The sequence below is a fragment of the Mustela nigripes genome, chromosome 14, assembly GCF_022355385.1.
Source record: "Mustela nigripes isolate SB6536 chromosome 14, MUSNIG.SB6536, whole genome shotgun sequence".
In the NCBI taxonomy this organism is placed as follows: domain Eukaryota; kingdom Metazoa; phylum Chordata; class Mammalia; order Carnivora; family Mustelidae; genus Mustela; species Mustela nigripes.
The window spans coordinates 103,591,598-103,605,134 of record NC_081570.1 but is presented as its reverse complement, the minus strand read 5'-3'; the positions used below and the strand labels follow the sequence as shown (position 1 = coordinate 103,605,134).

At 40.6% G+C, this 13,537-nt stretch overlaps 1 protein-coding gene across 2 annotated transcripts in view; it reads left to right on the top strand.

Moving 5' to 3' along the window:
* The window catches only part of FMO5 (flavin containing dimethylaniline monoxygenase 5), a 32,684-nt gene that overhangs the window by 7,684 nt on the left and 11,463 nt on the right, over positions 1-13,537 (top strand). For both annotated transcript variants that reach the window (XM_059375939.1, XM_059375938.1), the window contains exons 3-5: positions 6,023-6,211; positions 10,764-10,926; positions 11,965-12,107. In XM_059375939.1, the coding sequence (XP_059231922.1) occupies positions 6,023-6,211; positions 10,764-10,926; positions 11,965-12,107 (495 nt within the window). The remainder of the gene's footprint in view (positions 1-6,022; positions 6,212-10,763; positions 10,927-11,964; positions 12,108-13,537) is intronic.

Genomic DNA, 13,537 nt, shown 5'->3' with positions numbered 1-13,537 from the left:
TGTGCAGCTGGTGTGGAGACCTTTGCCCTATAGTTTTTAGCCCTAGCTTCTCAGGTGTTAAATGACGATGACATGGTATCTTTGGGAAAAAAAAAAAAAGAATCAGTAACTATATCGGACTTCGGACTTTGTTAGATGATGTGGAAATAGATAAACTCCTGTCACTGTCCTCAAGCATTTTGCAGTTTAGCTAAGAATGTGTTGATGGGATAAACTCTTGTGCCCTGGGCTTTCTGGGGCCACACACCATCTCTTCCCAGCAGATCTCAACCTTGTCTCCATATTAGACAAGGAGTAATTAAAACAGGGTCTTTGGGAGTAGGGACCAGGGATTAGTGTTTTTTTAGAGTTTCCCAGATTATTCCAATGTGCAGACAAGGTTGAGAACAGTCCTAAGAGAGCTTCTGTTGCATGGAATTCTGAATCTGTCAAAAGAACAGAAGAGCAACAGTACTTCTGTTCTCTTTGCTTGTATGAACTTCCTGTTCATACGTGAGTCATGTGCTGAGGCAGGAAATACAATCAAGGTATATTTGTAGAGGGAAATGTATTAATTGATGGTATGAAAATTAAAAACCCTGGTGCAGCAGCTTCTTTTTCCACTCACTGACCCAACATTGCTCTGTTTCCACTCTCTTTTATAAAAAGCAGTGGGTTGGTGTGCCTGGGTGGCTCAGTCTTTAAGTGGCTGCCTTCAGCTCAGGTCATTGGTCCCGAGTCCTAGGGTCAGGGGATCAGCTCCGCATCTGGCTCTCTGCTCAGTGGGAAACCTGCTTTTTCCTCTCCCTCCACTCGCCCTGCTTGTGTGCTCTCTCTTTCCAGTGCTCTCTCTCTCTCTCTCTGTCTCTCTGTCAAATAAATAAATGAAGTATTTTAAAAAATTAAAAAAAAAAAAAAAGCAATGGGTTGACACAGTGGTAAACCCTACCTGGGATCCAATAAGGTGTTTGGAAGAGCTTGATTTTTTTTTTTTTTTTAAGATTTTACTTATTGGGGCACCCGGGTGGCTCAGTGGCTTGGGCCTCTGCCTTTAGCTCAGGTCATGATATCCGGGTCTTGGGATCGAGTCCCGCATCGGGCTCTCTGCTCGGCAAGGAGCCTGCTTCCTCCTCTCTCTCTGCTAGCCTCTCTGCCTACTTGTGATCTCTCTCTGTCAAATAAATAAAATAAAATAAAAGATTTTATTTATTTATTCACAAGGGACCAAGAGAGGGAAAGAGAGTCAGAGGGAGAAGCAGGCTCCCCACAGAGCAGGGAGCCTGAGGCAGGACTCAATCCAAGGACCCTGCGATCACAACCTAAGCTGAAGGCAGATGCTTAACTGATTGAGCCACCCAGGTGTCCCTTGATGGTTTTGCTGGCCCAAGACACTTTGCTGTGTTAGTGACAACAAAAAGAATATAAATATATGAGCTTTGCCACAGGGGTAAGATCTGCGATGCATTTAGCTCTGTGAACCGAACAGACCTGCTCTAGAAAGCATGGTTCTACTCTTTGTACTAAACTTTGCATTAGTATTTTTGTATTCTTTGGGTAAATACCTTGTAGTGCAATTGCTGGGTCATTGGGTAGTACTATTTTTTTTTAATTTAATTTTTTTTCAGTGATCCATAATTCATTGTTTATGCACCACACCCAGTGCTCCATGCAATACATGCCCTCCTTAATACCTACCACCGGGCTCACCCAACCCCCCAATCCCCTTCCCTCCAAAATCCTCAGTTTGTTTCTCAGAGTCCATAGTCTCTCATGGTTTGTCTCCCCCTCCAATTTCTCCCAAGTTCTATTTTTAACTGTTTGAGGAACCTCCATACTATTTTCCCCAAATAGCCAAAGCAACCTTGAAAATGAAAAGCAAAGCAGTAGGCATCACATTTCCACACTCCAAGTTATATTACAAAGCTGTAGTGATCACGATAGTATGGTACTGGCACACAAATAGACACATAAAACAAAAGCATAGAATAGAAAACCCAGAAAGGGACCCACAACTATATGGGCAATTAATCTTTGACAAAGCAGGAAAGGATATCCAATGTAAAAAAGTCTCTTCAAAAAATGGTGTTGGGAAAATTAGACAGCAACATGTAAAAGAATGAAACTGGACCACTTTCTTACCTTACACATAAAAATAAATTCAAAATGGATGAAAGACCTAAATGTGAGACATGAAACCATAAAAATCCTAGAAAAGAACATAGGCAGCAACCTCTTTGACACAGGCCATAGCAATTTCTTTCTAGATATGTTTCTTTTTTTTTTTTTTTTTTTTTTTTTAAATTTTTTTTTTTTTTTTTTCACAGAGAAAACACAAGTAGATGGAGAGGGGGGGAGAGAGAGAGAGAGAGAGGGAAGCAGGCTCCCCGCTGAGCAGAGAGCCCGATGCGGGACTCGATCCCAGGACCCTGAGATCATGACCTGAGCCGAAGGCAGCGGCTTAACCCACTGAGCCACCCAGGCGCCCTAGATATGTTTCTTAAGGTAAGGGAAACAAAAGTAAAAATAAACTACTGGGACTTCATCAAAATAAAAAGCTTCTGCACAGCAAAGGAAACAGTCAACAAAACTAAAAAGGCAGCCCATAAAATGGGAGAAGATATTTGCAAATGGTATCTCTGATAAGGTTTAGTATCCCAAACCTATAAAGAACATATCAAACTCAACACCCAAAAAACAAATAATCCAATTAAAAAGTGGGCTGAAGACACGAATAGACATTTTTCCAAAGAAGACCTACACATGGCCAAAAGACACATGAAAAGATGCTCAAAATCACTAATCATCAGGGAAATACAGATCAAAACTACAATAAGGTATCAGCTCACACACAACAGGTGCGATGGCCAAAATCAACAACACAAGGAATAACAGGTATCGTTGAGGATGTGGAGAAAGGGGAACTCCCTTGCATTGTTGGTGGAAATGCAGTCTGATATAGCCACTATTCTTTTTCTTGTCTTATTACATCAACTAGGAATTCTATTACAGTGTTGATTAGGAATGATGAGAGAGGACATCTTTGCCTTGTTCCCAATTTTAAGGGGTGAATTGTCCATTTTCTCACATTAAATTATGATGTTAGCTGTGGGTATTTTGTAGATTTTTTAATCAAATTGAAGAAATTTTTCTCTAAGTTTGCTGAAGTTTCTTTTTTTTTAAAATCATGAATGGGTGTTGTATAAACATTTCAACAAAAACAAAAGAAAAAATACTACCTCCTTAATAAATCAACTTGTTTTTTCTATTTTCACATTTTATTGACTTAAAATAAATAAAATATACTCAGAGAAAACCATCTGACAGGGGAGATGTTATACCATGCATAATTATATAAACATGGATAAATATAGGTAATATATAATTGCCCCATGCAGACATAATTTTATATATTTGGTGGTCAGAATGTGAATCTAATTTTGTAATATTAATTTTTTTACTACAAATTTTTTTTTACTAAAAGTTATATTATAGGCCATTTTCAATGTTCCTACCAACCTAGATTTGAATATTATAGTTTCTCCAAATTCATGTTCCATAATTTAGTCATTAATTCATTTCAAAGCACTTATTGAACATCTACTATATATCAGGCACTGTCTTGATATACATCCTATTCTCAGGTACGTCATAGTCATAGATATATATGCAGAATAATACAGTGTTAAGTTTAAGTTGCCTTTGAGAGCTTAGAGGTGAATGGGACATCTAACTCTGTGGGGAAAACAGGAAAGTCTTCTTCAAAGAAGTACCATTTGATGAGACTCTTGAATGATAGGAATTTTCCAAATGAAGATGTAGTAATAAGTACTTTTAAAGTTGTGAAAGGGCCACCCACTTGTACCCCACTTCAGATACCAGTCACTATAGAGAGTACTCTATTCTCCCTGCATCTCCTCAGCTTCACCAAACTGGAATTTCCCTAAACCCCATGATTTTGGGTTTTTATGGAAGCTTCATTGTAGGCACGGTTGATGACATCATTAAATCATGATCATCAACAATTTATTTAACTTCTAGCCCCTCTCCCCTCCCCAAAGGCCAGTGGTGGGACTTGGGGTGGGACTGAAATTTCCAGCCCTGTAATCACTTGGTTGGCTCCTTTTTAACTTTTTTTTTTTTTTTAATATTTTATTTATTTATTAGACACACAGAGAGAGAGATCACAAGTAGACAGAGCGGGGGAAGGGCCCGCTGCTGAACAGAGAGAGCCCAATGTGGGACTTGATCCAAGGACCCTGAGATCATGACCTGAGCAGAAGGCAGAGGCCTAACCCACTGAGCCACCCAGGCGCCCCCCCCTTTTTTTTTCTTAAGAGAGAGAGAGCGTTCGTGGTTGGTGGGGGAGGCAGAAGGAGAGGGAGAGAAAGAATCTCAGACTACCCACTCAGCAGGGAGTCCAATGCGGGGCTCAATCTCACAACCCAGAGCCAAAATCAGGAGTGGAATTCTTAACTGACTTGAGCCACCCAGGTTCCTATCCTTGACAATCAGCCCCTATCCTTAAGTGCTTTCCAAAAGTTACCTCATTAACACAACAAAAGATATATTTATCATTCTTAACACTTAGGAAATTCCAAGGGTTTGGGGAGCTATAAGTCAGGAACTGTAGGCAGGTCCACATATATATGCAAAATATATACAAAGACCAAATGCATATGAGAGATATATATCACTATATTACAGGTACTTAGCTTATTTCTTTTCTGTAAGTGATGCAGTCATTAACATCATTTAACATAACTTTGTCTACTATGCTGAATATTTCTTAAAAAGCTAAGTAAGATTCAAGGATTTTCATATACTTGTCATATTGCTCTCCAGAAAACACTGTACTAACTTAACTCTCTCCAGCATAAGTTCCCATTTCTTAAGTTTCTGTTTGTGCTAACACCAAGTAATAGTCTTTTAAATGAGTAAAAATGAGGTAATACGGGAACATATGCTGGACAGAATAGAAGTTAGTAGTGTTTCCTGGAGAACAGTCTTGCCAGTGTACAACAACCCTTGAAACTCACCTAGGCTTTGAAATATATAAAAATTTTTAAGACTATTATTCAAGTAAACAGTTCTCACTTGGAGTCTCATGTCATTGCAATTAGGTGACAGCTGAGACTGTGTATCTGCTATGGTCTCTTTGTTCACATGTTTAGAACTTTAGCTGGCATAAATAAAATTTCTGGGGGCCGGCTACACATCTCTGTATCCCAGAAATTCTCTTCACATGTCTGACTTGGGCTTACTCACAGATTGGTGACTTAAGGTAGCTGGACTTTTTACATATCTGCTGACTTCTACCAGATCGAGCTTTCTAAGACACAGAGGGAAGAAGCTGCAAGACTAGTTAGAACTGTCTTGGAAGCTATTCAGTATCATTCCCCAACTGGATACTTTTGGTCAAAAGCAAGTCACAAAGGCAACTCAGATTCAAAGGGAAGAGACTACTCATAAGGGCACAAATACTGGGAGATGTGGAGGGGTGTGTGTGTCTTTTTTTTTTTTTTTTAAGATTTTATTTATTTATTTGACAGACAGAGATCACCAGTAGACAGAGAGGCAGGCAGAGAGAGAGAGAGAGAGGAGGAAGCAGGCTCCCTGCGGAGCAGAGAGCCCGATGTGGGGCTCAATCCCAGGACCCTGGGATCATGACCTGAGCTGAAGGCAGAGGCTTTAACCCACTGAGCCACCTGTGTGTGTCTTTTAATTGGCATTTCTTTCAGAAAACTTTTTCAAATATTTACTGACTGTTAAAAAATCATGAAGTGGGGCCCCTGGGTGGCTCAGTGGGTTAAAGCCTCTGCCTTCGGCTCAGCTCGTGATCCCAGGGTCCTCAGGTCGTGATCCCAGGGTCCTGGGAATCGAGCCCATGTCAGCAGGGAGCCTGCTTTACCCCCCACCCCCACTCTCTCTGCCTGCCTCTCTGCCTACTTGTGATCTCTGTCTGTCAAATGAATAAATAAAATCTTTTTTAAAAAGTCATGAAGTTAATTCTCAAGTTGCTATGAATGTTTCTTATTTAATGCAGGAAAATCCCGAAGAAGGAAGGGCCAGTATTTACAAATCAGTGATCATCAACACATCTAAGGAGATGATGTGCTTCAGTGACTATCCCATCCCAGATCATTATCCTAACTTCATGCACAACTCCCAAGTCCTTGAGTATTTCAGGATGTATGCCAAAGAATTTGATCTTCTGAAGTATATTCGATTTAAGGTAGGGAATTTTGTGGATGTCTTTGTGTTTGAAGTTGTTTGTCAAGTAAATAAATAATGTGGCTTCATTAATCAGTGCTTATGTGTAAAGAATGCTTTAATATGCTCATATATCTATCCTATCCAGACAAAGACTCTGTTCTTTTGTCTTCTCTGTGCCTGAAATACATCCATAGAAAGGTCCTTTTTCTATATATTTTGGCTGCAGATCCTAGAAGCCACTGGCCAGGATGTTTTCATTCCTTCATTTCATACTATTTGATTGCAATAAAACAAATGAGGGGAAGTGTTTTCCCGGTCAGAAAGGGGAACTGACAGGTATGGAAACCTCAAAACAACTCTGGGTCCACCACAACTTATCTGCTACTGCTTAACTCCTTTATACTTTCTGATGTACTTGCCAATGCATTTTTTAAAAAATTTTATTTCAATTAGCCAACATATCCTTAGTCTCAGATGTAGTGTTCAGCAATTTATCAGTTGCATACAATACCCACTGCTCCTCACATGACACCAATGAATTATTTTTATGTGATCACAAACAACCTAATGAAGCAGTTATTGGGAAATTACTAAGGAAACCAAGAAGTTAACTGTGGTGTAGAAGGAAGAACACTGAAATGGGGAACAAAAACTTGAGTTCTAGTTTTTGCTCTACCCCTAATCAATTTGTAACTTCAGAAAGTAAGTTCCTCAACTTTGATGTCTCTTGTTTTGTTGTTTGTAAAAGATGATGATTATATTAGATCACTTCAATGGTTCTTTCCTGTTAGGTCTTCCATGATTTTTCTATCATTTTTTTCCCAAAGATTTTATTTCATTTGTTCATGAGAAATAGAGAGAGAGGGAGAAGCAATCTCCCCATGGAGAAGGACCACAATTAGGACTCAACCCTAGGACCCTGGTCTCACAACCTGAGCCAAAGACAGATGCTTAACTGACTGAGCCATCCAGGCACCCGATTTTTCTATCATCTTAACCATGGCCATAGAAGAATACATATTTCTGACAGCTGGAAAAAAGCCTAAATCTTCTACCTTTTTTACCCCTTGTGACGAGAACTACTAGGATCTACTCTCTTAACAACTTTCAAATAGGGTGCCTGGGTGGCTCAGTGGGTTAAGCCTCTGCCTTCAGCTCAGGTCATGGTCTTGGGGTCCTAAGGTCGTGTCCCGCATCGGGCTCTCTGCTTGGTGGGGAGCCAGCTTCCCCCCTCTCTCTGTCTACTTGTGATTTCTCTCTCTGTATATCAAATAAATAAATAAAATCTTAAAAAAAAAACCCCAACTTTCAAAGATACCATATGGCAGTATTATCTATAGTCATCATATTATACATTATTATACCCCCAGTACTTATTTATCTTATAACTGGAATTTTGTACCTCTTGACCATCAGCATCGAATTCCCCACCCCCACCTCCCTTCTACCTTCTACCTTCTTCTTCTTCTTCTTTTTTTTTTTTTTTTTTAAGATTTTATGTATTTAGGGGCGCCTGGGTGGCTCAGTGGGTTAAAGCCTCTGCCTTCGGCTCAGGTCATGATCTCAGGGTCCTGGGATCGAGCCCCACGTCGGGCTCTCTGCTCAGCAGGGAGCCTGCTTCCTCCTCTCTCTCTCTCTCTGCCTGCCTCTCTGCCTACTTTTGATCGCTGTCTGTCAAATAAATAAATAAAATATTTAAAAAAAAAAGATTTTATGTATTTATTTGACAGACAGAGATCACAAATAGGCAGAGAGGCAGGCTGGGGGGTTGGTGGGAGTGGTGGTGGGAGAAGAAGCAGGTTCTCCGCTGAGCAGAGAGCCTGATGCAGGGCTTGATCCCAGGACCCTGAGATCAGGACCTGAGCTGAAGGCAGAGGCTTTAACCCACTGAGCCACTCAGGCGCCCCTCCCTTCTACCCTTTAATTAGTCTGCTAAATCATGACTTTTTTTATTTAACAATTTAACAATGATAATAAAATGGTAATATCCAGTGACAGCTCCCAAAATAAATAATTTATAGCTCAGTGACTTCCCTTCATTTGTTAAACACATTAAACAAATTTGTTACCGGGTGGCTCAGTGGGTTAAGGCCTTTGCCTTCGGCTCAGGTCGTGATCCCAGGGTCCTGGGATCGAGCCCCGCATCAGGCTCTCTGCTCAGTGGGGAGCCTGCTTCCCTCCCCCCACCCCTAAAAAAAAAAAAAAAAAAAAAACAAAAAAAAAATTTGTTACCAAAAAAATAAGTGGAGAAAAACAAAAAAAAAAAAAAAAAAATCAATGATTTCATAGCCTCATTAAGAAGGTAAAAAAAAGAAGAAAAAAGGTTTCTGTAAATTTAACTAATAAAAGTAAAGAGTAACAGGGTAATAAATCCCATAGAGATTTATATATTGTTAGCTAAGAGGAACGGTACTTAACCCATTAGGGCATGAGACAATAGGCATCAGGGAAGTTTTCTTAGAGGAGATATGTAAGCTAAATATTCAAAGGTAAATAGGAATCTGCCAAAGGAAGAAGGAATAAAAGGATGACCAATGCAGAGACACAAACCTGTGTAAAACCAAGAACCTTACAGAAAAGAACTCTAAATAATGCAGGATGGCTTGAGTACCTCTAGGTAGTATCTCTAGGAGTCTACCAAGACATTATGGTCAGAGACACTAGAACCACATAGGAATACATTCTTTTTTTCTTTTTTTAAAAATTTTTTCAGTGTTCCAAGATTCATTGTTTATGTACCACACCCAATACATTCTTAATGTTTCCCTAGGCTGGACAGAATAACCCTTTTTTTTTTTTTAAAGATTTTATTTTGAAAGACCCCTCCCCCCGCAAGCCCCCTCCCCTAGAAGATAGATAGGATAACTAACCGCTTGTTTGCTTTTCTGTGAACCGCTGGCTTTTAGGTGTAGATTAGGTTATTAATTGCGTGATTAATCGCTCTCTTGCCCTTCTGTAACTGCTTGGCTTATAGAAATAATGGAGACGCCATGATGGCGTTCCTCCCTTCCCCCTTCTTGTTCCCCTCTCCCGCCTCTCCCTTCGCGCGCGCAGGCCCTCATAACCAATCAGCTTGTTCCCCCTTCCCGCCGCTCTCTTCCGGCGTGCGGGTCCTCAGAGCCAATCAGCAAAACCCAAGTATGCCTTTTTCAAAAGTTCAAATCGTCCACCAATCAGTTGCACCCCACCCAAAACTTGTTTGTACCTTCCTATAAAAGACCCCGCTTCACTCCGGTCGGTGTGCTCGGTTAGCTGGAGCTGCCGAACACCCGCCGGTACCTGCGCAACAATAAACCTCTTGCTGATTGCATCCAGTGGCAGTGTTGGATTCTTGGGTAAGGGGATCCGCGGGTCTTTCAATTTATTTATCAGAGAGAGGGGGGGGAGAGAGCGAGCACAGGCAGACAGAATGGCAGGCAGAGGCAGAGGGAGAAGCAGGCTCCCTGCCGAGCAAGGAGCCCCATGTGGGACTCGATCCCAGGACGCTGGGATCATGACCCGAGCCGAAGGCAGCTGCTTAACCAACTGAGCCACCCAGGTGTCCCCAGAATAACCCTTTAAAAAATTTTTTTTATAAACATATAATATATTTTTATCCCCAGGGGTACAGGTCTGTGGATCGCCAGGTTTACACACTTCACAGCACTCACCATAGCACATACCCTCCCCAATGTCCATAACCCCACCCCCCTTCTCCCAACCCCCTCCCCCCAGCAACCCTCAGTTTGTTTTGTGAGATTAAGAGTCACTTATGAGAATAACCCATTTTTTAAACCAAAAATTATACCACTGGCTATCCCATCTGCAGCCTCTTTTTTTTTTTTTAAGATTTTTTTTTTTTTTTTTGACAGAGATCACAAGCAGGCAGAGAGTCAGGCAGAGTGGGGGAAGCAGGCTCCCTGCTGAGCAGAGAGTGGGATACCGGGGCTCGATCCCAGGACCCTGAGATCATGACCTGAGGCATAACCCACTGAGCCACCCAAGTACCCCTTGCAGTCTCTTTCTTAATAATTACTTGTAACATGGGCATTTATGGGAGCCAAAGAGAGATTCATTTATATAAAATATGAGTCACTGAGATGTTTTTATACTCTAAGAAAGAGAGTCCTATGATTCAGTCACAAGTTTAAGCCTAGAGTGAGAACAGGACTTGGGATAAGAAGATATCAGAGGGTCCCAGGATGTCTGGGGGCCAGGGGAGGAATAGGCATTTAGTGCATGGAGTCCTTTAGAAGCACAGGGGAAACCCAAGTTCTATTCAAGTGTTGCAGGACATCTGAGGGCATGGTCTAAGAGAATGAGTGATTTGCACTGTTCTAGAAGCAGAGGAGAGTGCAACATTAACCTGCCAACTATTTTATTTAGCCTGCCTTGTGGGAGTTTTCTCACTCTGACCACAGCCCCAGACAGAAAAGTTCCTATGTGTGGAATACGAAAATCAAAGATCCCGCAAGAGCTCTCTTATGTGATACCAGGCCTTTGTGTAACACTCTGCAAAGAGAGTCATGTTGAGGAAGATGTCCACTGTATTGGCTGTGGTTAGTCTCCTGAGCTATCACTTTTCTTTTCAGACCACTGTGTGCAGTGTGAAGAAGCGGCCTGATTTCTCCACTTCAGGCCAATGGGAAGTAGTCACAGAATCTGAAGGGAAAAAGGAGGTAAACGTCTTTGATGGAGTCATGGTTTGCACTGGCCATCACACCAATGCTCATTTACCCTTGGAAAGCTTTCCTGGTGAGTAGCCTACGAGGAAGGAAACACTTGAACCATGCCTGTGACCTGATCTCAGAGGAAAAGGAGGGTTGTGGCCTGAGTGATCCCCACCTAAGGATGAGATAAGGCTTATCCTAATTCTACACGTTCCCCTGAAAGATGTTGGGGCAACTGTGATTAGTGCTCTTTGGGAGGTAAAAATAACCTTAGTTTTGGAACCTAGAGAAAAATTAGAAGGCTCTATCTTTGGTTTCACAATAACCTTGGTTTTTCTAAAGATCAAAAGAAGGAACATGGGACTTGATCCATATTAGGTTGAATAAGGACTTTTTCAGCAATCAAGGGAACAAACAAATATTGAGTTTCTAAGGAAGAAATGAAAACTTAAAGAATTTATTTATTTATTTTTTTTTTTAAAGGAGAAAGTTAGTCTTTTTTTTTTTTTTTTTTTTTAAAGATTTTATTTATTTATTTGACAGAGAGAAATCACAAGTAGGCAGAGAGGCAGGCAGAGAGAGAGAGGGAAGCAGGCTCCCTGCTGAGCAGAGTGCCCGATGCGGGACTTGATCCCAGGACCCTGAGATCATGACCTGAGCCGAAGGCAGCGGCTTAACCCACTGAGCCACCCAGGCGCCCCAAAACTTAAAGAATTTAATTATAGTTTTTGACCTGGATTTTCATTTTGAAAAAAAAAAAAAAAAGTACTTTAGTGTAATCTAGAGTATTAGAAAACATATGTACTCCAATTGAAATGGGAGTAGGTATTTAAAGATGAAAAGACAAAAGAGAAAGGTATTCTGCAGCAGTTTGGATTTGGGAATCTACCAGTCCAAAATACAAACAGATCCTGAGGTGAGCATACTATCTGTGATAAGGAAATCACAAGGTTCTTCTCTGAGACTATGAGAAAACAGGCAAAAATAGAAAGGCAAGCATGTAGCTGAATAGAGGGAGAATATAGATGTGTGCTTAAACTCTACACACTGCCAGCAAAATGAATGTTTCAGCGAATAATAGCAGATAAACCTCATCCGATAATTATTTTCCCTTCTTTTGCAGGAATTGATAAATTCAAAGGACAGTACTTCCACAGCCGAGACTATAAGAATCCAGATATTTTCACCGGAAAGAGAGTCATTATAATTGGCATTGGGAATTCGGGAGGGGACCTGGCTGTGGAAATTTGCCACACAGCCAAGCAGGTTTGAATTAGTAAATTATTTTCTTTGCTGCATCAAGGAAGCTGTATGTAGACCCAACAAAGAGTATGAATACCTCTGCCCACAGCCTATCAGTGCCAGTGGCAAGCAGGACTTGGCTCCGTTGTCTTGGTTGGCAACATTATGACGATGAGATGATGGAGCCAACATTCCCTGTTAGATTCCCATCATTCAGTTGACTTCACACTACAGAATCCCAATGATCCCAGTCAGCTGTCTCTTCTGAGTATGCCTCTGACTTTGAAGACCAAGCAGTAGCTTGAGGAGCTTGGTTGAGTGCAGCATTCAGAGTGTGGCACCTGTTGAGGCTAGTGGAAGTGCCACACTCTCATATAAAGGAAAGCATGCTGGTTTAGTGGAAGGTTTTGGATTCATAGGATGGTGGGGGAGTTTTTCTCTTCACTCCCCAAATGGAAAATAGAATCAGTCTAACCTTTCCAAAGATAATGTGGATATCAGTATGAAAAGCATCCATGCTGTAGCATGTGCAAGTTCACTCCAGTCTTTGCATACAGTTAGGTATCAGAATGACATTCACTCTAAAGCAATTTCTACATCCTAGAATTTTTTTGTTTTGTCTTGTTTTTTTGGGTCCTGATTTGCACTCCAGTGTTAAAAAAGACCTGAGCTGTTTTGTTTTTTGTATCATATATTTTGAGCTGGAAAGAAAATGTCTTCATTATAAATTCCTAGAAAAAGACATGTCATTTTATATCTTGTTATTCATGTCTTTATTGAATAACTTTATTGGCAATAGGTAAATGGTCATTTTTCAGCAACTTTACTTAAGCTGTGTTTCTTCACATATATGTTTAAAATTTTTTTAAAATAGAAGTTTAATGCCACACCTTTGTTAAATGACCTTTATCCAGAAATTCTATTCAGTAACACTTCTCAGTATTATCCCCATCTGTCACCACAAAAGTAATTTCATGTTACCCCATAAATTAATTCAACAAGTTTATCAGTAAATAGGTATATAAACAAAATAGGTTAAAAATGTGTATAGGTATTATGATAAAAGAGTACGTAAGGTATATGATGGTGACCCAAAGCATGAGTCTTCTTTTATAGCGCTGGCATATCAAATGGTCAGTTATAAGGGAGTTGGGCCTTCCATGCACTGAAGAGCTATAGATTGCCAAAGAACAAAGCATTCAGAGTGGATGGAGATAAGGTAGCTGTGTCTGAGAATGCCTGGGGACAACTCATGGCACAGCCATGTCTGCCTGGCAGGGGTGACACTAGCACACTTCTAATGCTAAGTCAAAGAAACTCAGTTGCTGGGTTCTAACTTTTTGCTTTACATATTAAATTGTATTTATTAGAATTTGTTTGTAGATCAAAAAGTTAAATGGACCTATACATTTCAGCCTATCAAGGAAGTTTTGGTATAATAAATTTTGTGGTAT